General features: G+C 46.8%; 1 protein-coding gene across 1 annotated transcript in view; it reads right to left on the bottom strand.

The window, feature by feature from the left end:
- Positions 1 to 26,056, bottom strand: part of LOC144724426 (gamma-synuclein-like) — a 35,292-nt gene extending 9,236 nt beyond the window's left edge. Inside the window, exons 1-2 of the mRNA XM_078603542.1 lie at positions 25,920 to 26,056; positions 12,674 to 12,799 (exon numbers count right to left, since the gene is read on the bottom strand). Of these exons, the coding sequence (XP_078459668.1) occupies positions 12,674 to 12,794 (121 nt within the window). The 5' untranslated portion in view covers positions 12,795 to 12,799; positions 25,920 to 26,056. The remainder of the gene's footprint in view (positions 1 to 12,673; positions 12,800 to 25,919) is intronic.
- Between the last annotated feature and the right edge of the window lie 1,286 nt (positions 26,057 to 27,342).

The following is a 27,342-nucleotide window of genomic DNA, read 5'->3' as shown; positions in this document are numbered from 1 at the left end:
ACGGATCCTGTTGGGGTGGTGGAGGAGAGCCAGGCTGAGGCGACCACGGGAACGGGTGTGGAGGATGTTGGCGCGGTGGCGGGTCCGTCGACATCATCAGACGCGGATCAACGATGGCAAGCGATGGCGGTACAACTGGAGGCACTTCAGGACGTCCTGGCGCATCTATGCCATCTCGTCGCGCCAGGGACGATGGATGATGCAAGTGGTGCTCCGCGGGCCGCCACGTTGCCTGTCCTGCCGCCGCCATTGCCCACGCGGCAAGAGGCCGCCATTTTGCGCGCTCCGTGGCGCCAAACCGCCATCTTGGCCACGCCGCGGGCCGACGCCATTTTGAATTTGCCATCACAACCACCACCATTGGAAGACGGCGGGAAGAGGAGTCGGAGTCGCCACCTTACAACAGTTAAAGAATTTTCCGTCGGTGGGGACTGGAGCGCGTTCGCCTGCCGCTTCTTGGCGGCGGTACGCACAGCAAGATGGACCGATGCGGAGGCTTTGGAGGTGTTGCCGACTCTTCTGGACGACGAATCTGTCCGATTCTTCCGTTCCATAGCGACCGATAAGAAGGCAACTTTATGTGGTGTTTTTCAAGAAATGGCCGATGCTTATGAGCCACCAGATGATGCGCATCGGCGATTCGCTCAACGACAACGAGCACCAGAGGAGTCGCCCGTGGCGTTCAGGGGTGCGGTGCTGGAGCTGGCCATGGCAGCTTATCCTGAGACGCCACAGGACCTGCTTGAGCCTCTCATATTAGGGAAAATGTTGGAGTTGTCTCGGGATCTAGGGATCCCCATGCCTGTGTGTGGGCATGAGAAGCTAACTTCCCGGATGGCTGCTAAGTGTCTCGATGCGCAATTCAACCTCCGTCGCTGGAAACAAGTGACGGCGTGGACGGGGGGGCCCGTCAAAGAAGGGGATGCGCTGGGATGGGACCCTGCGCAGGCCGTCTATGTTCCGGATGACCGGGGCCCTCAACAACTGACGGCCGCCTCCGCTCCATGGACGGGACGCGGCGGGCCGAGACCGCGCGCGATGCTACCAGAACGGGGCCGTCAGGAGGCGAGGCCTGCGCTTCGGCGCAACGAGGCCGAATGTTTCCGCTGCGGGCGTAGGGGCCACTACGCCAGAGACTGCTGGGCCCGCTTCCCGGCTCCGCCGCAGCAGGAGGCCTCGGCACCGGTCAAGTCGGCTAAAGATCCTCCGAAACAGGCATGTCGGCACGCACCAGACACTCGGCAAGGCTTTCCACCTCACCCACCACCTGTGTTGCGCGATCCTATTGTTGTTGTTAAAGAAAGGCCATCGACGGGGCCTTGTCATTCAGTTACGCAGTGGCGCAAATTGGCACGGAGAGTTGTCGCGGCCGCTACGGGTTCGTCCACTGTACCGGGGTCCATACAAGGTGTGGACGTGCGCATTTTGGTCGACTCGGGGGCGTCTGCGACTATTATATCGGATGTCATTTTCCATCTGTTGGGCATTCCGTCGGGGGCTGTGCGTCCGGTTTATGGGTCGTGCGTCGCTGCGAACGGGGGTAGCATGGGCATCGTGGGTCAGGTGGATGCTAAGATATCTATTGGGGATGTGTCGGCCTCGGGTGTTGTGTTGATATCGAGATCTTTGGCGGTTCCTTGTTTGTTAGGCACCGATTTTTTGGCTAAGATGCCCATTTTGATCAAAATCAATGAGAATTGTATTGAACTGCCGGGGGGCCGTCAAATCTCGTTTCTGCCGTCGCCCTGGGGGCGACCTGCTTCGGCCGTACAAGTGCAGGCGCTGTCCGTCGCATCTGTGGACATTCCACCTGGTACACAGATGCTTATACCCTTGCGGTATCGGAAGCCCCTGCCTGATCGGCTAGGAGCAGTAGGGGTCTTGTTGTCACCGTCCGCCACGATAACAACCGGGTTGGCGTTAGTGGGGGCACAGACCATCGTCCGGCCGGATCAATTACCGTTTTTACAGGTGCTTAATGCGGGGGGAGAAAACGTCCGTGTCCCGGCCGGTACGGTTGTGGCACATGCCACTACGGCGTTTGCGACCCATGATTGTCCACATAGCCGGGGTCTGTTGCTGCTGACTCTCCCCTGCCTGCGTCCATTGATTTTGCTAGAGCGCCTGTCGTACCTGTTCCAGACAGGCCGGCCGTGACATTGCGGGGGACGAGGGGCCCTGCTCGGAGGACGCCTGCCAGGTCTGCGGGACCTTCGAGCCCTGCAGCCCTTCCGACCCAGCTGCGGGCACGGTCACAGGACAAGCCCAAGACTAACTCTTTAGAGACACGGGACGGCGGTGGACTTCCAGCTGCGACAGGGGGATTACCCCCTGTCGTTCCTCGACTTTCATCGCGTTCCCGTTCTGCGAGTGGGCCGCCGACCGTCCGGGACGGGCCGGCGACCCGCACACGTTCCAAATCGCTTACGTTTCGTTGAGTGTTGTTGTCTTGTTATTTTCTTCTTACAGTTGTATTTATTGCATGCTTTTGTACGATCGTTGATGTTGATTGCGTTGTTGTTGTTCTTGCTGTTACATTATATGCTTAGTGTCCTTTAGGGGGGGAAGCTCGGTTCGCCGCATTACGATTTGCTATTGGTCAGCCGAGGTCGGCTGGGATTTTTCTACGGGGGAGGGTGGTGTAATGCGGGCGTAAGCGACCTTCCGGAGGTGACGTCACGGGGGGTGGAGTCATGTGACGTGGGGGTAAGGTTCGGGGCTTTAAGCGGGTAAACCGGAAGGGGAAGGCAGTCGGGGTGTGAGCGGAAAAGAGTGAGGCCACGCGGGCAAGTGTGGAGAAGGGGGGGCGCCGACGGCGATCGGGAGCCAACCCCGAAGATAAGAGCAAGCTGCGGAGTGGTGTGCAGCTGGGGAGGAGACAGCCAGGAGGGCTGCGAGTTAGAGGCAGCGGTGTGGCTGCCAGGAGGAGCTGCGGAGAGAGAGAGAGAGAGGGCTGCTTGATAGAGGCAGCGGTGTGGCTGCCAGGAGGAGCTGCGGAGGGAGAGAGAGAGCAAGAAGCTGTGAGAGCTGCGGAGGGAGAAGAGCAGCAGAGAGGACAGCCAAGGGGGGCTGTGTGAGAGAAACAGCAGCGGAGCTGCTGTTGGGGATCGGGCCGACATTGGAGTCAGCACCGTGGAGAAGCTACAGAGTAAAGACAGCCGTGTGGGTGTACAGCACGAACCGAATAATAAAGGACACTGAGCCAGACATCGTGGTCCAGTCGTTTATTACAAATGTACAATAAATATGCCCTCTGTTGCTTGTGCAGCATCCATAGCTGCAGTCGTATCTAGACGTTATACACATTCAAACTGTATCACATATTAAAAAAAAAATGTGTTTCAAAGTATCGTCTGCCTGCTCAAAAGAGCATGGGATGGTCCCCATTTTTCCTTGGCAGCAATGAACCAGTGGTGGAAAATGTTACGTGTTTCTGATGGGAGCCAGTCTATCTGTATCACAACCATCGTTAATGTCCCACATAGCGGAAATCATTATATTGACTCCAGAGGTATCAAGGACATGCATCTTGTGAGCCACTCACTCTAATCACTTACAGTACTATCTGGCCAGATGAAATATGAATTGTTATTTATAATTAAGTTGCAGAACATTTTCAAATGAGACCTGAGCTACAATACTCTAGAAAATACGTCACACGATATTGACAACCGTATTCACTCGACAGCAAAACCATCTGTCTGGTGAAATTACCCAGTGGCTGTGGAAGGGATTGAACCTTTGACGCTTCATAAGGTGGCCCAGTGGTGAGCGTCGTGCCGACTGCGAGGCTGCCCAGCTGCCTTTGCCATGACGCCATGGGCTTTGTCGCTTGAGATTCATGCCTTTGCAGCTCAGAGTAGTGGCGTACGTCCGTGTCTTGACAATAAATTAAACATTCATGACAACACGCCACCACACAAAATGAGATATTGACTGGCAGCAGCCAATAACCATCCCAGCGCTGTATCGAATTTAAGTATTTGTTATTTCCCAGGTCATTGGCATGGATGCAGTTCATTTGTCAGTGCAAGTCGAATCCTTATTTGGAACATAGAAGAAGGATGCTCATTTAATCACCAAAATGTGATTAAACATCCACCCTATTGACAGCTAGTGGGATTTCAGAAACAATGTATCCTGATCATATTTGTTTAAATGAGGAAAATCCTGAACTGGTTTTGACTTCACCGAGTCTAAGCAGCAGGTTGTGTCCACTGCAACAGAAGCTACTGGTGGATAATTTTCATGAACTTTCCAGAATTCGTCTGGGTGTTGTTGTGAATAGACCACACGACTGACAGTCAGATGGTTGTGATTTAAAATATTGCCTGTGGATCAACTCAGCCTCACATCCCTCTGGGAGGGGGGGGGTCAACAAAACCATGAGCACTTTGCAGGACGCCAGTAGCCGTTGTTACATGCTCAAACTGGCCCCTGCCATAGGAAGGGAGAATTTCCACCCCTGGCTCAAGGCCACTAATGCAGCCAAGCACCACCCCATGCTCTGGACACCTTTAAGCAGGACAGAGATCCCCCATGTGGCTTTTAGCAGACTGTTGGGGCCTTTGTCTCCCCAATGCTGATGTTTACACACCACACCAGGTACTCATTTCAGTCTGAGTTGACTTAGGGGAAGCACACGACCAGTTCACATATTCACCACTGTTATTGGTGACGAGCGGGAATCGAACTTGGGTCACCGAGTTCGTAGCGCAATGCGATACCCGCTTAAAGACGCTATTAAACACACTATTAGCGTCGCAATGGGATATCACTTTGCCGTGTAAAAGCACTATCTTCCATCAAATAACAGCTCAGGCTCAAGCACCCTCCTGAATTAAAAAATACATACTTACGAGTTCGTAACATTTCGTGAACGAGTCAAAGGTCTGTGCTAACAATAAACAATTGCAAAGCAGGAGACTTGCTGTTGACATTCAGTCACTTTCCAGGCTCTTGCTGCTGGTTTGGTCACCTGCAATGGCATGCAGTGAAGTAGTCGCTGGTGCCCGTAGGACACAGCGTGACATACGTTTACTAATTTGACTTTCAAAATGTGAGATGAATTAGAAACCATTCAAATGTCTCCCTTCGAGACTCCTTATCAGGAGGGTCCAGCATGCCTGTCAACCCCTTATCAGCGCCCTACCTTGTTACAGACCAATTCAGACCGTATTGGTCACCCCGTGCCCTTTATAAATCTCAACGTTCATCCTACAAAGTCCCATCACGAGGGAGAAACACAAAAAAAGACAAAACATTATTTTGCCCGTATTGAAACGACTGTACGCCGTATGGACCTGAAAACTCAATTTCCCTGTACAAGAATACGGCAACACCGTATGGGTTGACAGCTGTGGTTCAGTTCCCCATCGAGTATATTGTGTGCCAAGACATCAATGCGTTCGCAGAAAACTCGCCCCTTACTTACGATGTTCTCGAATTCCGTGGTTCTATTGCCTACTTGCAGTGCGCTTATATACAACGAAGTTGCTGCCATTTTTACAAACGGTCGATTGAGATATCGGGGCTGGTGGATTGTGTGAGAAATATTAGTATTTTTCGATGTGGAGTTGGATTATATGTGAGGGAGGCAAATCGTCTGCCTGTTTATGTTGTTATTGATATTCTTCACGATGCTAATGATCATTTTGAGTCACGCATTGTTGCTTTGCGTCGAGCGACGACCCCGTGGCATGGGGAGGAGGTCCTCGGCTTTGGCATCGGTAGTTCAATGGCGGCGTTGACTTGAGCAGGCCTGGCTCTGCTTCTAAGGCACTGTGTGTCGAGGCCTTGAAAAACAATGCTTGCTGGGGTTGTGTGCTCCCGGAGGCGCTGTGTGGGTTGTGTGAGAAATGTTTGTTAATATTTGTTTTTATGTGGGGACAGATATCTGAGGGAGACGTATCGTCTGCTCGTTTATTTTGTCACTGAGATGTCGAGTCACGTTCTTAGGCGGCTCAGAGTGCCTCCGCTGCTCAAATGAGAGTGGCCGCAGTGCTCCTCTCTGTTAGGGGCACTGCGCCAGGGCCTGTGTGGTAAACCACAGAGCGGTTCTCCGTTTCATTAACCCACGAGGAATGACAGGCAGAGTTCACCCACCACTGGGATTTGTAAGAACTCGCAACCTTCAATTGTGAGTCTACCTCTGTGTGTTTTAGGTATGCCAAACAGGTCACTACTGCAAACTACACTCATCCTGGCCTCTATAGAATTCTCATCCGATTAAACAACATTTACTTGAACGTGACTAATCTCAGCACCACTTTCCCTGGAGTGCCATTACACACTGATAGTTGCAGTTGAAGTAACCGCTCATAGCTCCTTGACGGTGGAATAATCTTACTTGTACCTCCTACAAAAGGGTGCCTCGCACTGGGCTTGATTGAATGTTGCAATAGACTAGTGGCATCTCATCTGGAGCTGCTCCCTTTCCCAGTTTGTTGCTCAGCTATCTGCAGGGGGTTCAGGTAATGACATGAAATTTTCACTCGATAATGAACACTGGCAGAACAATTGGGACAAACTACAGGAATGAAAGCGACGGAGGACAAAGCAACTGCTTGGTTTGATTAACCAGTCTCTCCACAAAGCTTTTGTCAAGTGTCCCAGGGCTTCATCCTAGCACCGTGGCTGTCCGTCACTTATGCCGCCTGCATATGAATGAGGTCTCATGTTGGCACCCACTCCACTCTGCTTCTTAACGAGGCCACCTATTACCGTTACTTGGAGGAGCCTCCTGGGTGCACCGTGGTCTTACCACAGCGGAGGGAATAGCACTCCGCTGTCAAAGCTCTGAGAAATGTCTGAGGTGCGTGGTCTGATGTCCCATGACACACGCAGTGTTCTCAATTCCATACTGCAACCAAGGTCTTGCCATTGGTCTCTCAGATTTTTCCAGTTGCTTTAAATGTATCTGTGCATCGGATGTATATTTTAATTGTATTAAATAATCGTGCATGATGTCGCTCCTGTCCATCTCTCTGACTTTACAAATATGTACTGGGTGGGGAGGGTTAATTTTGAAAGGTAATTCATCTCTGATTACGGATTGATGTAAGTTTTAGGTGGGGGGGAAGTATATTTAATCAGATATTTGGTGTTGTTTTAAAGAAATGTAAACTGGTAACTTTGCGTTTGCAATTGATAAAATTATTTACAGCCCCTCATCGTTCCACTATTGAATGACGATCTCCCTACACCGAGCTGGTCATGAGGATTGTTTGACCATACTTCACCCTACTGGTCAGTGTGGGTTAATGGTGGGGGGGTAGAGTACAGGACCATTTCAGATGTTAAGGGTGATTGTATTCACGCAAGCATTTATGACTGCCATGATAACATCAAACTCAGTAAACGTGATCATTTTGGTTTAATCTTGGAAGGGAAAATTATATTTCAATCCAGGGCCATAACGAGGCTTGCTCAGTGCATGAATGTAGATTAAGCATCAGTTCCCTGAGCCGCACAGCCATCAATTAGTAATTACAAATTAATTACACAGTGATACAATTGTGCGCTTCTTATAATTGTCTTGCAAAGCGTATAATTACCCGATATGCATGCACTTGATACTTGTTGTCATATCTCTCTGTTGAAAGGGACATGGGGCCCGAATCATGTTGTGTTTGGTTTCGTGTTTTTGCTGATATTTCGCAAAATTAAATTGCACCAAATTCCTGTTGCAGTTTTAGGCTAAAATTCCACTGAGTGGAATGGGTGGAGCGGCGTCTTCTTTAGCCAATCAGCGGCTAGGGGAGTGGCTACTGTCACGACGGTAGCCCTGCGTGACCGCCCAGGCTGACCAATCAGGCTCCGTTGTTTTCACACGCGAACACACAGGCAAATGTGTGTATGTATGTAGAACCTATTTCGCATCGTACGTGGCCAATCGTAGGTGCGGGGGAAGGACAACAAACCAAACAGCAGGATGTGTGTGCAATTGTTTTCCACCATTCGCCAAAAGTGCGTATTTTTAAACCGAAGTCAAAAAGATGTCTTAACGCCACATAAAACCAACAATGACGATGCTGATGATAATAGATACAAGTAATCGTTTTGATTATGAGCTTAATGATGATAGTGGTTACAATGATGATAAATTAAGATGGTGAATTAAAGCCAATTATGATGATTTATGAAGCTAATGAAAATAAAGAAAATTGATGATGTGACCCCAAATCTGATAATCCCACACCAACCCTTATCCTGTGACGATCCACCAACTCTGGCCTCCGAAGCGCCAGATTAAGATATGCACACTCTACTGGCCATCTGTGAAAAAGAGCTTTATAGCTCATCGGATTCTCCCAGTCGATATAAAGATTCTGATTCACTTAAGTCGCCGTGAGGGGGGGCGGGGGCACCAAAGAGCCACCACTGGTATTTGACACGGCCTGGAATTGAACTCATGGTATCGAATTCGTAGTACAGGGTGGTCCAGATGTCTTGTGACCCCCAATTAGTTGACCCCTATCAATTGTTTTTCCTTTGCTTATTCATTTCTGTTTTCACGCCCATCGGTATAAATTATTTTTTTGTTATGTTTTAGAGAATTAAATGGGGGTCACAAGACATCTGGACCATCCTGTACAATGCGTGAGTCACTGCACCACTGCTCCCTACAAATCCATAACGTTCAAAAGCAGTGGATTAACTAAAGGTGTGTAAAATGATTTGTGAACATTGCAAGAGCAAGGATCAAATTATGTCAACCTTGGATGAATGCATCAACGAGGATAGTGCATACGGAAATACAGTGCAATGCAGGATTAGGTTTACAGTTTCTAACGTTGGGTCAGTCAGTGGATATATGACAACACTAGCCAGTAGCTCATTGCCAGTGTCCTGAGATTCAGTTGTATTTTCTATCGTATGCAATTCCAAATTGTGTTGTATTTTAAGCCCATCAGATGATTGGAAATCATTTTACGGTGTTGCCACGTCGAACGCGTGGGTTTTCTCCAAGTTTGCCATTTTCCTCCCTGTTATGTAACAGGATGCACCGTCTGGTGCAATGTGCGATAGTAAAAAAAAAATATGATGTCGCTCGAGTTAATAATATATATCAAGTCAAGGGCACGAGGATGCTTTGTGACAGCAACGGTGGGCATGCCGTCAGCTGAGTACCCCACCCAGATATATCTTGACAGCTGTGCCATCCCAGCGCAACCACCCATGCCCATTGTTATGTGACTGTGATTTATTGAAATTTTATTCATACTGGTAACTGTGTTCACACCGGGGTTTTTTGTTTGTTTGTTTGTTTTCACGTTGCTTTGTCCACTTAGGAAAGCCACTGAATTTATTTAAATGTAAAATCATTGGATGTCTTCATTCACGTGGGCAAATCTCGGTGTCTTACTCTTTGGTTTTTTTCGGTAAAGTCACGTAGGTAAAACAATCAATAAAATAAAATAAATGAAAACAACTAAATTAAATCACGACGTTTCGGAGGCAACACAAGCTTCCTTCATCAGGTGTAAAAAAAAGCACAGCAAAATAACTGTAGAGTTAATTTGATTTAATTTAGTTGTTTTCATTTATTTTATTTTATTGATTGTTTTACCTACGTGACTTTACCGAAAAAACCAAAGAGTTATGAATCCTTGCAGTCACGAAAGCTTCAAATCTAGAATCTCTGTGTCTTCCTTGCACAAATGCACATTGTGGTGAGTGCCATCTGAACCAGTACTGGGCCTCCCCTAGGTTGAACTCAGTCTTCAACGGGCACCTGGTACAGCATGCAAACATGAGCGCTGGAGAGACAAAGATGGCTGGGCGTGGTTCTTGCCATACCACATCCTCATGTGCCTTGCTGGATTTAACAGGGGCTCGCTAACAGCACTTACCTCAACGGCATGTAAAAGGCTGCAAGGGGGGCATCTTCGTGTGCTCGTGAAAATGTGTAACATTAGTGGCAAGTGGTGTCTCGACCTGTACTGGGCCACGTCTAGGTCGAGTAACAGGTGCTGTGTTTGCACAGTACCAGGATCTCAATGGGGAGACGCAAGTCGATGGATGTGGTTGCTGGCTATACTCATTTTAATTTAGTGGCACTGGGCCAGCGGTGGAAATTGCACGTTCCTCTTATGTAGGCCAGTCTCTGTACAGACTAGTCCCTGCTACCCATAGACCAATTGATAGCGCATTCATTCAACCCGGAGAGATGGCAGACCGAGTTGGCGGCCTTGGTAAACCCTGACTGGGATTTTAATTCACAACCTTTCAATGGGGAGTTGAGTGTTCTGCCACGTAAGATACTGTATACAGTGAGGGAAAAAAGTATTTGATCCTCTGCTGATTTTGTACGTTTGCCCACTGACAAAGAAATGATCAGTCTATAATTTTAATGGTAGGTTTATTTGAACATTGAGAGACAGAATAACAACACAAAAATCCAGAAAAACGCATGTCAAAAATGTTATACATTGATTTGCATTTTAATGAGGGAAATAAGTTTTTGACCCCTCTGCAAAACATGACTTAGTACTTGGTGGCAAAACCCTTGTTGGCAATCACAGAGGTCAGACGTTTCTTGTAGTTGGCCACCAGGTTTGCACACATCTCAAGAGGGATTTTGTCCCACTCCTCTTTGCAGATCTTCTCCAAGTCATTAAGGTTTCGAGGCTGACGTTTGGCAACTCGAACCTTCAGCTCCCTCCACAGATTTTCTATGGGATTAAGGTCTGAAGACTGGCTAGGCCACTCCAGGACCTTAATGTGCTTCTTCTTGAGCCACTCCTTTGTTGCTTTGGCCGTGTGTTTTGGGTCATTGTCATGCTGGAATACCCATCCACGACCCATTTTAAATGCCCTGGATGAGGGAAGGAGGTTCTCACCCAAGATTTGACGGTACATGGCCCCGTCCATCGTCCCTTTGATGCGGTGAAGTTGTCCTGTCCCCTTAGCAGAAAAACACCCCCAAAGCATAATGTTTCCACCTCCATGTTTGGCGGTGGGGATGGTGTTCTTTGGGTCATAGGCAGCATTCCTCCTCCTCCAAACACGGCGAGTTGAGTTGATGCCAAAGAGCTCCATTTTGGTCTCATCTGACCACAACACTTTCACCCAGTTGTCCTCTGAATCATTCAGATGTTCATTGGAAAACTTCAGACGGGCATGTATGTGCTTTCTTGAGCAGGGGGACCTTGCGGGCGCTGCAACATTTCAGCCCTTTACAGCGTAGTGTGTTACCAACTGTTTTCTTGGTGACTATGGTCCCAGCTGCCTTGAGATCATTGACAATATCCTCCCGTGTAGTTCTGGGCTGATTCCTCACCGTTCTCATGATCATTGCAACTCCACGAGGTGAGATCTTGCATGGAGCCCCAGGCCGAGGGAGATTGACAGTTCTTTTGTGTTTCTTCCATTTGCGAATAATCGCACCAACTGTTGTCACCTTCTCACCAAGCTGCTTGGCGATGGTCTTGTAGACCATTTCAGCCTTGTGTAGGTCTACAATCTTGTCCCTGACACCCTTGGAGAGCTCTTTGGTCTTGGCCATGGTGGAGAGTTTGGAATCTGATTGATTGATTGCTTCTGTGAACAGGTGTCTTTTATACAGGTAACAAAGCACTCCCTTTAAGAGTGTGCTCCTAATCTCAGCTCGTTACCTGTATAAAAGACACCTGGGAGCCAGATATCTTTCTGATTGAGAGGGGGTCAAATACTTATTTCCCTCATTAAAATGCAATTCAATTCATAACATTTTGACATGCGTTTTTCTGGATTTTGTTGTTGTTATTCTGTCTCTCACTGTTCAAATAAACCTACCATTAAAATTATAGACTGATAATTTCTTTGTCAGTGGGCAAACGTACAAAATCAGCAGGGGATCAAATATTTTTTTCCCTCACTGTAAGCAATTTCCAGAAGTTCCAATATCCCTGTTCTTTCTGGACAAAGCGATGCTCCCAAACTATAACGACAAATTGCTGTAACCATGAACTATTGGTGCACACTCTACATTCGTATGATGGGGACGTATCTCTCCATAAGATAACCATTGTTGAATTTCCACAAAGTTTTACCCATATTATGCCATGCCATTCCATTTAAAATTACTCCAAGGCACCTAAAAACGAAAACTCTCATACATATTTAACGATCTATTCCACATCTATTTATGCAATTCGTGTAAGGTAAAACACTTCCCTTGAAGCTTATGAAAATTAAAATGTATCTCCAGTTCTTCTGCTTACCCTTGTGGGTTGTTCGGGAAAATTACATGCACGTCAAAATAAATTAATCTTCCAGCTCAAGAGAGCATTCGCTGACACTCATCTTTGTATTTGACCTTGATTCAGCGGTGGAATTTCCACTTTCCCATGACATAGGGTAACACAGCAATTTTTGTTCAATGTCAGGTGGTCAGTGCAGTCAGTGAATGTCGTTAATGCCCCTCCCTGCAACACGCCATCACTGTCTTCTGCTCGAACTTGCGAATGTTGCATAATCATCACCAGACATCAAAGGCCCACTATTAAACTATCCCGTCCTCAGCTCCTGGCGAGACTCATTAAACAGCACCAGACAAAAGTGTGCCATCACGCACACTTGGCCACCTTTGAGTCTCCCGGTGGGAGTTTCTAATTGGATCTCTTGCTCACGAGTGTCCAGTTGCGGGGGGCTGGGGAGGTGTGGGGGCAGTCTGCGTGCGAGGCCGTACCCACGTACATGACGCCCTCTTTGGTTCTCTCGGCCGCCTCGGTGACTCCCTGTTTTGTCTTCTCCACGGCGCCCACGACGCCCTCCTTGGCCATCGAGAAGCCTTTCTTGAACACGTCCATGCTGCCTGCACACATCGATAGCGACCTCCCGTCAATCGTCCATCACATTTCAGTGCGACAGGCAGAGACACTCTGGCCGAGCGGGGAATAATGATGACCACTCTCGGCAGTGGCGTAGCGTGGTTGGCATGGATGGGGCCCTGTTGGAAGGAATTAAATGGGGCCCACTAACCGTCTGCCCTCCATCTCGTCCTAGGCCGGATCCTGGGTTCGGTCGGGCCTGTGGGCCCCGGTACAGCTGCATGACATGCACACTCAATAGCAATGCCACTGCAACCATAATATACCCGCAAACTTAACAATACGGTCAAATTATATCGACAAATTAAAGTACATCAATACTCAAATCAGCATTTGGCGGTGCCCATAATCACTGGAAATCTGGAGCCAGTTGTGGTAATTTCACATGACTGTGGCAATGACCAGTCTGGTCAGCAAAGTGGTGCTTAAATTACGAACCCAGGAAGACATTATGGGCTGAAACAACCCTTGACTGAGATTTGAATTTGCAGGCTAAAGAGTCCACCGTCAGTGCCACTAAACTGGATTTATAAAATATAAACAATCAAATACGTGTATCCTATCTTCTTGGTTCTTTCGGTAAAGTCACGTAGAAGGGAAGTAATAAAATAATAAAAATAAAACATAATAAAATTATTCTCACGACGTTTCGGCCACAACGCAAGTAGCCGTCCTCAGGTGAAAACCAGGTCCGTCGAGGCGTGTATCCTAGTCGTGCTAACGGCACCGAGGCACACTTTTAAAGCATTCCAAACCCCCCTACACATCAACCCATGCCATTGCAGTGCAGTCCAAACACACCACTGTAAGCTCCATGCTATATATTATTTGTCGTTCTTACACATCCTCTAGATAGCGTTGTATTTGGCAGTGTAGACAGCCTTCTCTTTACACTTTGGTTCTTTCGGTAAAGTCACGTAGATAGAAAATTAATAGATAACGACGTTTCGGTCGCAACACAAGTAGCCGTCATCAGGTGAGACAAACACAGCAGGAGAACTGCTCCTACGTGACTTAACCGAAAGAACCAAAGAGTATGGATTCATGCAGTCACGAAAGCTTCAAATCAAGCCTTCTTCATCCCGTCCTGCTGCCACTGCTGCGGCTGCTGCTGCTCACCACGAAGAATGATTTGCATGGATTACACGTGCGTGGCGCTGGTAACCCGGCGAGAGTGACTCGACCCTGGTGTGAGAGATCCACCTCGAGGCTACGTTCCACAGAAGCACAAATCTCGGCGATCGGCTAGTACTCTGTGCAGCTATATGGGAAATACCAGCGATAACAATTGCCTACCAGTCCTGAACCACAGCACTGAACTCCAGCCCTGAACCCCGGCACGGAGCTACAGCATGAACCCCATCACTGAGCTACAGCATGAACTCCAGCACTGAGCTACAGCATGAACTCCAGCACTGAGCTACAGCATGAACTCCAGCACTGAGCTACAGCATGAACTCCAGCACTGAGCTACAGCATGAACTCCAGCACTGAGCTACAGCATGAACTCCAGCACTGAGCTACAGCATGAACTCCAGCACTGAGCTACAGCATGAACCCCAGCACGGAGCTACAGCATGAACTCCAGCACTGAGCTACAGCATGAACCCCAGCACTGAGCTACAGCATGAACTCCAGCACTGAGCTACAGCATGAACTCCAGCACTGAGCTCCAGCCCTGAACCCCAGCACTGAGCTACAGCATGAACCCCAGCACTGAGCTACAGAATGAACTCCAGCACTGAGCTACAGCATGAACCCCAGCACTGAGCTACAGCATGAACTCCAGCACTGAGCTACAGCATGAACTCCAGCACTGAGCTCCAGCCCTGAACCCCAGCACTGAGCTACAGCATGAACCCCAGCACTGAGCTACAGAATGAACTCCAGCACTGAGATACAGCATGAACTCCAGCACTGAGCTACAGCATGAACCCCAGCACTGAGATACAGCATGAACCCCAGCACTGAGCTACAGCATGAACCCCAGCACTGAGCTCCAGCATGAACCCCAGCACTGAGCTACAGCATGAACCCCAGCACTGAGCTACAGCATGAACCCCAGCACTGAGCTCCAGCCCTGAACCCCAGCACTGAGCTCCAGCATGAACTCCAGCACTGAGCTACAGCATGAACTCCAGCACTGAGCTACAGCATGAACTCCAGCACTGAGCTACAGAATGAACTCCAGCACTGAGCTACAGCATGAACTCCAGCACTGAACTACAGCATGAACTCCAGCACTGAGCTACAGCATGAACTCCAGCACTGAGCTACAGCATGAACTCCAGCACTGAGCTACAGCATGAACCCCAGCACTGAGCTACAGCATGAACCCCAGCACTGAGCTCCAGCCCTGAACCCCAGCACTGAGCTACAGCATGAACTCCAGCACTGAGCTACAGCATGAACTCCAGCACTGAGCTACAGCATGAACCCCAGCACTGAGATACAGCATGAACCCCAGCACTGAGCTACAGCATGAACCCCAGCACTGAGCTACAGCATGAACTCCAGCACTGGGCTACAGCATGAACTCCAGCACTGAGCTACAGCATGAACTCCAGCACTGAGCTCCAGCCCTGAACCCCAGCACTGAGCTCCAGCCCTGAACTCCAGCACTGAGCTACAGCCCTGAACTCCAGCACTGAGCTCCAGCCCTGAACCCCAGCACTGAGCTCCAGCCCTGAACCCCAGCACTGAGCTCCAGCCCTGAACTCCAGCACTGAGCTACAGCATGAACCCCAGCACGGAGCTACAGCATGAACTCCAGCACTGAGCTACAGCATGAACTCCAGCACTGAGCTACAGCATGAACCCCAGCACTGAGCTACAGCATGAACCCCAGCACTGAGCTACAGCATGAACTCCAGCACTGAGCTACAGCATGAACTCCAGCACTGAGCTACAGCATGAACTCCAGCACTGAGCTACAGCATGAACCCCAGCACTGAGCTACAGCATGAACTCCAGCACTGAGCTACAGAATGAACTCCAGCACTGAGCTACAGCATGAACTCCAGCACTGAGCTACAGCATGAACTCCAGCACTGAGCTCCAGCATGAACCCCAACACTGAGCTACAGCATGAACCCCAGAATGAACCACAGCATGAACCCCAGCACTGAGCTACAGCATGAACCCCAGAATGAACCACAGCATGAACTCCAGCACTGAGCTACAGCATGAACTCCAGCACTGAGCTACAGCATGAACCCCAGAATGAACCACAGCATGAACTCCAGCACTGAGCTACAGCATGAACCCCAGAATGAACCACAGCATGAACTCCAGCACTGAGCTACAGCATGAACTCCAGCACTGAGCTACAGCATGAACCCCAGCACTGAGCTACAGCATGAACTCCAGCACTGAGCTACAGCATGAACTCCAGCACTGAGCTACAGCATGAACTCCAGCACTGACCTACAGCATGAACTCCAGCACTGAGCTCCAGCATGAACCCCAACACTGAGCTACAGCATGAACCCCAGAATGAACCACAGCATGAACCCCAGCATTGATATTGACCATCTCAGATTTGCCACCCGTCAGAGCCCTGATTTTCTTTTACTTTTTTCAATTTTGCCTACTGACTTGTTTCTACAAATTTGTTTCCACGAATAAATATAGGAAACATTTTTTGTACGCTGAAAAACGCTTGCTAGTATCTAGTTTGTGTTTTGTATCAAACTGTTTTTACTAGTGCTGTCTGTTTCCATTCAGCTGGAGATCACCACTCATCAACATGTAGTAAGACCGAATTAGGTGCACACACACGCAACTTGGAGGCAACACTATTTATTAAACGGTAAATAATATAACACTCTACATGAGGTGGTGACCACCTTCCTCAACTCACTAACACTCTGGAACACGACACAGACTGGACCAGGCAGGCAACGGCCTGCCTGGCCCAGGACGACGACTCGGGACTTGACGACCGAAGATGTCTTCACCTTGGAGTACAGTCCAACAGCCGCCTCGCTCTCCATTCACACCACGCTTATATCTGGTTTGGCGTGGCTGGCTCCGCCCCGGCGTGGCTGGCTCTCTTCAGGCCACGCCTCCCTTCCCAGGACACGCCTCACTTCCCCCACCTCTGGGAGGGTCCGGATCCCTCCAGCACGTGACCCCCCAGGCACCCCCTTGGGGCCCCCAGCCTTCGTACGGGCCGACACAGTAGTGACCTTTCTCTGTCACTACAAACATATACTATATATGGATCCCTTTGGCTTATCAATCACTACGCAATTAGATCCCTCTATAAACCTGTTTCAATACTGGTCCTCTAGGAAGTCTTCCAGAATTAAATCTCGTTGTTTTCCTTAACCATTCAGGGCCCATCAATTTTTTGTTTTAATCTCGCTCATCCTCCTACTCCTCAGGGGTGGAATATAAACGAAGCCAGGAACAACCATCCACATTAATGCTGTCACCATTTCTATGACACAAACACATTTTTGATCACAACGGGCTCTGTATATTGCACCTAAGCCCAAGAAGTCTGCGACCTGAAATCGATTCACTCAAATGTGTTCTACTTTTAACTCCGACTTTGTGGGCATCTCTGAAACCTGGCTCTTCTCAAAGATCGCTGACTCTGAAAATTTCGATTGCGGGATTTAACACCTTCACTTACCGATCGACTCTCTTCACCAGGAGGTGTCCAATTTTCACACAAAATATACACACAAAATATACACACAAAATATACACACAAAATATACACACTAAATATACACACTAAATATACACACTAAATATACACTAAATATACACACTAAATATACACACTAAATATACACACTAAATATACACACTAAATATACACACTAAATATACACACTAAATCTCATTACAACCGCTCACCGGTATAATCTGTAACTCATCCAAAGGAATTCTAATGAATCATTATCAAGGTCCAGCTATCGTCACAGGAGTATTTCCATCTTGCATTATGCGACCATCCTTCGATGGCTCCTGTTACAGCAATCCATGGGATCTGCGACCTCTTGCTTCCACTTTCAGCTTTATAATCGATTCTCCTCAGCGATTTAAATCCAAATTGCCTACTAAAGCCAACCCCACGCATTTTAAACACTTATAGCGTTATTTATTTATTTAAATTATTTTCTGAACACTTGCCAGGTAAAGCCTCTGATGTAGACATCTTACGAAACAACCTCAGCGATCACTGCTCAGTCACTTTAATCGGATCAACTAAACAAAGTAAAAAAATAGCCACCACAAACAACAGCAATAATATTAATACAAATACCATCTTTAAAACATGTTGACCCTACAAATTATTGATAACATCCATTTAATGAATTGGTCTTCAGCCCTTACTACAAATGTGTGATAGAATCCACCTTGTCTGCTTTCAAACAGACAATGTCTGGACTTTATGAATATGCATGCCCGCCTTAAGAAACACAGAGGGCAGATTAGTAATATAACCCCTGGTTAACTTCTGAGCTAAGCAACCTCCTCCAACAAAGAAACACAACATGGGCCATAGCAAGGGAATACAAAACTCCTGTACATCCCCGACGTTTTAGAATTAACTGTAATCAGTGCTAAATAAATAAATAACCCAAAGCTAGATACTTTAAACAATCCAGAGACCGTTCCAAAGTCAATCCTAAAAAAGTTTTGTCTGCTAATACAATTCCTTCAGAATTACGCTACTCAACCCACATCTATTGCGAGTCTAGTTTTAAATGGGAGTGACATTTCTGGTGCAAAGAATTTTCATAATGCTTTAAAGGAATATTTCGTACAAATAACCAATACCTTTGAGATGAGTCATCTCTCACGTCACACATCCCCAACACTAATTCTTCTATTTTATTTTTTGCACATTTGGCCTAAGAGAAGTAGAAACAATTCTTTCTAAAAACGAAACCCCTAAAATATTGCCGGAACAGACTGTATTGCGCCGATATTTCAAAAAATCAGTGCCAATGCTCTTGCATTCCCAATACACCATATGTTTAATTTGTCAATACATTTTAACTCAATACCCATTGATTCGAAATTGGCATTTACCTGTCCAGTTCCAAACAACATATATAGACACATTTACGATGAGAATATCTGTTCAGCAGTCTGCATAGACTTGGCTAAAGCACATTGGTACGACTGATCATTACATCCTCAGAACCAGGTAACTCGATTGTGGCCCGAGTTAAAAAGTTACAGATTGGTTCGTAAATAATTCAGACAGTAGAAAACAACGTGCAACACTGGGCAAGCTTTCCTCTGACTTCACTCCAATCAGCAAAAGTGTTCCATTGGGTTCTGTGCTCGGTCCCATTCTGTTCTCAATCTGTACACATAATACACCAAATCTCTCTCGTTCTGAAGTTCTACTTTAAAAAAAATGACATGTGTTTTTCTATTCCCCAGGATCTTTACAACTCAACTGCAAGGTAATAATGCACCCATCCATGAAACTGAATAACCTTGAAACTCCACCTGACTGCAAACTCTGCAATACCCCGATTTACGTCTCTCTCTTTGACGCCGTCTCGCAAAAACGTCGTCACTTTTTGCGTCGACCCAACCACACACTTACGTCGCTGTCAGCATCGTCCGCCCTCTCTCGCTATCCGTCGCCTCTCAGCCTTCGCCTCCGCCACCCACCACTACCCTGCACACGAACTACGAAATGTACTGCACTGTTGAGTACAATATATTATTCACGTGCAGTATTTTGGCGATTGGGAAAAATCGCTTTGATTCATGTCGTTTCGATAGTTGTCGTCGCGCCTTTCAGGAACGCATTCGCCATGTAAACTGGGGTATTACTGTGCAAGACACGATGTGTGACCGTGATGAGCTCCCAGCCACTGCACTCTCTCCGTAACTGCTCTCTGCAGCCACAACTATTGAAAACCTTTCCTCTTGGCATCTGGCGATTTTCATTTCGACACCAAACCTCACATTTATAATTTGAATGAAAAAAATTAAGAATGAATATGGGGACTGTATAGAAAGGAATCCTGTTTCTCATCGTCTGTGCGGAAATATTTAATCGCAACCACCTTGATGCCTCTCCGAGACGATGCTGACGTCATATACAAATCAACCTCTAGAACCACTTTGGATTTGTCAAATTCTATCTTTCATTCTGCCTCATGCCTTATCTTACAAACTGATTATTCTACTCATCGCTGTGATGCTAAATTCAAGACCCGGTTATCACACTCATTCAACTCGGAAGGAGATTCAATGGGCCAAGGTCACCTTTAATTCACTTACATAACTCCACCCCTTACCTATCCAACGTAATAATAGTAATTTACATTTGTTGAGGTGCATTTCATTCGTAGATCCCAATGCACCACCGTGTAAAATAAGCAGAGGACATAAACAGAGCCTGCAGGGTAGACGCCCAGAACTAGGCGGGAATAAAGACCTATTTATAGAGGTGACATTTAAAAACAGACTTAAACAGATCATTAGACCTCCTTTGCCAGTACCAATAATATAATAATAGGGTTTTTCCCCTTTTTTCTGGCAACAAAACTGAAACCTTTTTACAAGGATTCATGTCTGCATTAACCACAATACATGCAGTCAAAATGCAAACTAAAAACACACTATGATAATATATGCATTGTCCTTGCATTTTGACTGCAAGTATTGTGGTTAATGCAGACATGAATCCTTGTAAAAAGGTTTCAGTTTTGTTGCCAGAAAAAGGGGAAAAACTATATTATTAGACTTAAACAGCTCTAACGACTCTTGTTGTCTTATTAGCGAAGGCACAGCGTTGTTCAATAGTCTGGAAGCTGCACAGTGGCAAAAGCCCCATCATCACCCCAGGAACTGAGCATCGACCTTGGAGTACTTGGAAGAAGGCGATCTGCATATCTCAGGGACTTGCGTAGGAGTGTGTGAATTCAGGATAAAAATCCTCGAAATCGTTGATGCCCACAGCAATGAAGTGCTAAGGCAACACAGAAAAATCACCTGGTTCTTATTCGTTCTCTGTTAATGCCCCAAGCACCTGGAATTCCATCGCCTCGCAAATGTCCGTGGTTACGCTCCCATTTAAATCACAAATTGATGCGAAACTGTAAATTATTTATGAAAACTTTACTTGCAATTGCATTTGACATATGTCCTTGTCTGTTTACGTACAATAGTCACCCCCGTATCTGTTTAATGTTTCTGTAATTTTATTTTGAAATTTTACTATGATCAGTTAAAAAAATAATCTGCACAAGCCGACTTATCTTACAGGGAGTTTATTGTTTAACACTGATTTCTGTCTGCAATGTTTTCAACTTCTCAGGCGACACAATTCTTTTTGTTCCAATTTCCATTTACCTCAAGGCTGTTTAATTATTTTATTTGTTTTACTTTTGCCATTTTGGTGATCCAGGTCACCCTCGCAAATGAGCCTCTAACCCTGGTGTCTTGAGTTCCCACCCTGGTTGAACAAAATAAACTCGAACACTTTAGAGAGTCACTCTCGGTTCATCTTACAAAGAACAATAACCTGCACAGCTGCCCTGTACTGAATGAGGTCTAAAACCGAATGCTGATGGGTGTTTACATCATCACTGGTGACTGGATGAAGTCCATCAAACTGGAGTCCAGGATTTTAACCCCGAATGTCAGCAATTCTAACTCGGTGGCACTGATATGGGCATAGCAGTTAGCATGACACGTGGCAGATTCGTAGTTGGGGGGGGGGGGGGTCATGATTGCCATGATAGAGCATTAAATCAGCACAGTTAAGATATTGTGTTTGGATCCAGCTAATCACCAATAAATTAGATGTTCAAGTGTTGTGAGCTGATATTATATTCTCAGACTATCCACCAATTCCATCATATTTGTTTTTTTTATGCAGGCTCTTCGGTGATACATCAAACAAACGCTGGCCGAATGCAGACATATGAGTAAGAGAATAAAAGTAAGATATTCATCTTAGCAGTCCCCCCCTGTGATATAAGGACACTGAAGGGAGGCTGGAGAGCCAAGCAACGAGAGGATGGAAGGGGGAGGAGAGATGACAGCAAAGAGGGAATAAGACAAGTGTGGAATGTAAGCTTAATGGAGAGAAGGGTCACATCATATATGTTCATGTAATTGAGCCCATTCTTGCACTGATGATTAACATTTACCTAATTCTAGAGTTGAGTAAGCCAGATTTTAAAAGATCGTCAGGAAGCACCATCTACTTTTGAGTACAACAGGTGAGTGTGATGTGGCCTCATCTTTCAGCGCCATCCCCTGATGAGTAACGATGCCCTGCTGACCAAAGGAGTTCGTGGGACAACTGAGTGGCGTGATGTTAACTCCCTCGCCTGGTATACAGGAGGTCATGGGTTTGACCCCGACCCTGACGCCTTGTTCGTGTTCGCGTGAATTTTTCTGCGGGTCCTCCGGTTTTCCCCTCCACATTTAGAAACACGCACTTAGAGTATTTGGCTGCTATAAACTTCCATGTGATAAGCCACTTCATTGGGCTATCATTTGTGGGCGGGTCGCTTCTAAAAAAAGAGCTACATAGCTCAGTGGGCCTTACCTGGTAAAATTTTGTTTTATTATAAATAATGTAATCAAGTCTGCAGGTCATGACGGTGATGCCACCACAGCTCGCCATCGCTTCCTGCCCTCTGCCAGATCATGACACTCTCGACTATAATGTAGTTGACACCCGACCTCCATGATATCCTCTCATCAATACCTCGCCATCTGGCTACGTGTGTACGTCTTAATGACCGCAGAAAGGCCGTGTCAAATCCGGCTCTGGGTGCCAACGCTCCTTTGTGCCACTGCGCGGGCCCCTTTGCTGCGTTGCGTCAGGAGCCGTGCACGAGCGCTGAAGCGAGTGACGTCACCCAGAGATCAATGTTAACAGATGGGATGTACGCATGCAGAGAAGGGCGTTGTTTAGATTGATTGCTCGTCACTATCCTGAGGACGGATGTTAAGCGTCGACATTGCAGAGTGCTCGTTTTGAGATTCTGAACGCAGAGACAGCGATCGGTCAATTGTGCCCGGCTGAATGCAGCCAATGTAATAAAATACGATTGCGTAATCATGATTAAAATTTTAAATCATCCCTAAATCGATCCACTGCTGGACGAGGGCCTTCTTTCAACAGTGTCGATCGTGAGAGTTGGTTCGAGACATGCTTCACCACTCTGGTCAGTCTGGGACCGTGAAGCGATGAGGGTGATGTGTCCAAGGAGCGGTTTAGAGTTCATTGTGCGTCACTTGCACTGAGCGTGCTCGGGAATTGAACCCAGGTTCACGGCGCAGCGATGACAACGATTGCGCCCTCCGGTCCACGTAGCACGCGATGCATACTGCGCCGCGATTTCGGTCAAATAGAGAGGTCGAGGTGCTGTCAAGTTACTGCCTTTTAACGTTCCTGTCAGCAATTTGATTCAGCATCCTTTGTTTAGCCAGAGGAACGCCCATTGAGATATTGTATATATCTATGTAGCATGTGAAGGTGTTGCTTTTTTGGTATTACGCAAGAAGGCTACTATTGATGTTTAACTACACCTGCTGGATTATATTTTTTCCGCCTGAGACGACCGCTTGTGTTGCGATCGAAACGTCGTGATTTATTTTATTTTATACCTACGTGACTTTACCGAAAAAACCAATCAGTATGGATTCATGCAGTCACGAAAGCTTCAAATCAAGATTACACCTAGAGTATTTCATATTGGGATTTGATATTGTCACACGATGGCCTACTGTGGTATATTATGATTGAGAGAGAGTTAACCGTAGACTTCACAACAGAGGACACTACAATAAGAAAATTATTACCATACGTACATGATCCACATTCTACATAATTCTACACATAACCGGTTTTAGACTGTTGATATACGCAAAACTGAGGTACAATGCAATATGAATCCACACTTCCAGACCTTATCAATGCTAACCCTGATTGTACAATACATTCCCTTTATAACCAGTCCATAATTAAAAGCATATTCTCCCAACTAAAATATTCACCCTCTTTCTAATAAAAGACTTCACAATTAATTTATAATCTTAATGCCAAACCTTTCCCTAACACCCAATCCATTTCTAGGTTACAACTCTAACCCTGATGCTATATATATAGGACTGTTTACCTGACTTCCAACACTGCAAAACTGTATTCGTAACCCAAACCCGAATGCCCAACACCTGCTCTGATTTCTGACTCAAATGCTCACCAATCCTCACGGGGCACCCTTCACACTAACCAGGATCAAACGCCACCAACCTCGAACCGGAGCACTAATCCCTGATTCTGACAATTGGCCCGATCCGTAAGTTGGATTTTAACCCCACGTAAATAAGAGTCCGAATGAAAAGTAATCATAATATTTCATTTCATTATTTGACCTCCTCCTCCTCCCCCCATGTTTGTTTCAGTGGACTAAGCTAATTATCTGCAGATATTCGAGGGCCGTTCGAGGAATCTAACCATCGACCTTGAGCAAAACCAGCTCAGTGGCGAGTGAACATTGACCACCAACTAAATAGCAGCCCCTGTCACCTGCACCGCGGGTGCCGTAATCCAGCGGCATTAATAACAACGATAATAAAAAACGGGCCAGCCACCACCGAAGCACTGCAGAGAGGCAGGGGAGGAGCAGAGAGACAGCAGCAGTGGCAGCAGTGGGCGTGGAGGGGTAGAGATTTCACGTTCTGAGCGTGCACCTCGAGTCCGCTGCTAAACAAGGAGCGCAACGCGCTGTGGGCATTGCATAGGGAGGCACAGACGCCGAGAGGGGCGGCAGGTCGCACCGGCATTCGAGCGTCCTTCCAATGGACATTAACGGTTTGATGATGATGATGGCGGTGGTGAACACAGTGAGGATGACTTTAAGAATGGTAACATATAAAAACACGAATGAGTACATTCCATGCGCGAGGCAGTTTGCAATTCAGGTGCGTGACAATGATGAATGATGTCAATTATGAACAATTCAAATAGTAGCATGGGACCTCCATTGCCAGTACCAAAATATGATAATAGGGTTTTCCCCTTTTTTCTGGCAACAAAACAGGTGTTAAGATGTTAAAACACCAAACTGAAACCTTTTGCAAGAAATCATGTCTGCATTAACCACGATGCTTGTGGTCAGAATGCAAACAGAAAAAAGGGGAAAAAACCTATTGTCAATTAAATTAGTAATTACGCTCAACCCTTTGTCAGTGCACTGTTGGATAGGGCCTTACCACCCGGGTGTTGTTCGTGGATGTTGTATGGCCATACTTCTCCGCACTGGTCGTTATTATTGAATGGTGAAACGCGATGGAACCAGGTGGGTCGGGGCAGGTTCAGATAACACTTGCCACCGATGTTGGCCATGGTCAGGAATTAAATTCTCAGCTTGATGAGTTGTCCAAGAAAGAGTGCGCTAACAGTTTAATCGCTACCACTCTACACGCAATGACGCCATATTTTGCACTATATAAACAAAAATACGCGCTATATGTATATATTTTATACTGTAAATTATGTATGTGACACTGTAAATTATATATATCAAAATATAACTGAATTTTTTTTTACACGTCGAGGAATTAGTACCGAATGCATCATATACTCTTAATTAGATACCAATATGTAAATAATTCTACATATGGTTGTTTGCTATCCACATATAGGAAACCATATACTGCACAAGATATATTATCACCATCATATTTGCAAACATTGTTCCAAAGAATAACCACTGTGAGAGCAATTCATCCCCAACCCTAACAATAGCCTGAATTAGAATAACCTTCATCCCTGCATTGCCGTTGCCGCTATGCGCAGGGATGACCTTTCATGTTCCTACAACCAAACAGCGCACATTATATATTCAATCTCAATGAAATCAATCCGTAACAAAATACACTGTTAAATACAAACAAAATTATGCATTCGTATGCATACCGTTTTGCAACACGCCAATTATAGGGGAATTGGCATGCACCACGATCACGTATGACTGTCAATATCTTGAGCTCTGGCACCGACTGTCCGGAGAATGAATGCACGAACACAGGAACATATGAATGAAGGAACGAATGGCCGTGGAGGAATGACTACGGGTCAAGGCGTCTCACCTTGGGGGAAGATGTTGGTCCTGCGAGTGGGAGCGGACGTTGCTGGATGCGGGATCGGATCCTTTCTCACTCAGCCTCACCCCTTTATAGTGGCACGGCTGCGCGCGTGTATGTCTGCTCTGCTCGTGGGGATGGATGGGGAGGTGCGGATGGGGCTGTGTGTGCATTGGGGTGGGGCACGAGCTGTGTGCCTGTGCATAGAGATGAGGAGCTGATGCTGGCTGCGTGCGTTGTGTGCGTTACATGTGAGCCGGTTCTGGGCCTCCCCTCGGTCGACTCAGCCTTAAATTAGTTTATCGTGCTGATGTCCTTCCCCCGCACCTCCGATTAGCATGGTTTGGCTACGTACGATGCGGAAGAAGTTCAACATACATACATGGTGTGTAGTCACCCGTGTGCCGTTCTGGAACTTAATAGGTGCTCGCTAACAGCGCTTGCTCCAACAGTCTGTCAAAGGCTCTGTGGGGGATGTTTTGCTCTTTGTTAGCAATCCGATGACCTGAGCTCGAGTCCGAGCCATGGCTATCGTCAGTGATACCTGATCTGGTCCCGGACCTCCCGTCATTTTACTCCGCATTAAATAAATGCCCGGTGCTTCATGTAAACATCAGCACCGAGGAGACAAAGGTTGGATGTGTGTGTAGCTGTTCACACCACCTCCTCATGCACAGTCCTGGCCTTAGTAGGTGCTCTCTAACAACAATGACCCCAAAAGGCAGCACAAGGTTACACGGGGGATATTTGTTTCCCATGTAAGTGTACGCATGAATGTGCAACAGCGGTAAGTGGCATCCGAACCTGACCTGGTCCTCCTCTAGATTGAATCAGCCTTAAATTAATATCTGATCTTGTGAGTGCACAACAGTAATGGGGAGACAAAGGTGGCCGGGTGTGGTGCTTCCTAAATGCACTTTCCCCTGTAGTCTATGAGACAGTCTATGAGTCCTAAATGGGGAATATTTGTCATTTTTAATGCATGTGAATATGAATCTGGAGGTGAGGCTGGTCTCTCTGTGTGTGCTGCATTGAATTAACTAGCTTGGCACACTGTCAGGGCAAGTGCTAATAGGTCCTTGCTTACAGCACTCGCCCTGATCATCTGCGTCGTGCTGGATGTGGGGCTTTTGTGTGTGTGGACAGGGGGAAAGATTAAGGGAAGAGCTGTGTGTGGTTGGCAGTGGGTGTGTCTGTATGGATGTCTGTACGTGTGCAGTGGGATAGGGAGGTATTCCTTGTGCCTGGGTGTGACCAGGATTAAATTGAGCATTATACAGATATGGAGGAATATTCTGGCATGCAATGTGTAAATACAAATTGCACATTGTGTATGGCTACATATAAGAAGACATTCAAAAGACATTTTACATTGTGACTGTCAGGCATCCAAGGTCAACACTCTTTTTACCGTGACTTAAAGCTTTCG

This window comes from Lampetra planeri, chromosome 20, assembly GCF_965212315.1.
Source record: "Lampetra planeri chromosome 20, kcLamPlan1.2.h2, whole genome shotgun sequence".
NCBI lineage: Eukaryota > Metazoa > Chordata > Hyperoartia > Petromyzontiformes > Petromyzontidae > Lampetra > Lampetra planeri.
Note: the sequence above shows the minus strand (reverse complement) of the source record. Positions and strands in the feature narration are given on the sequence as shown.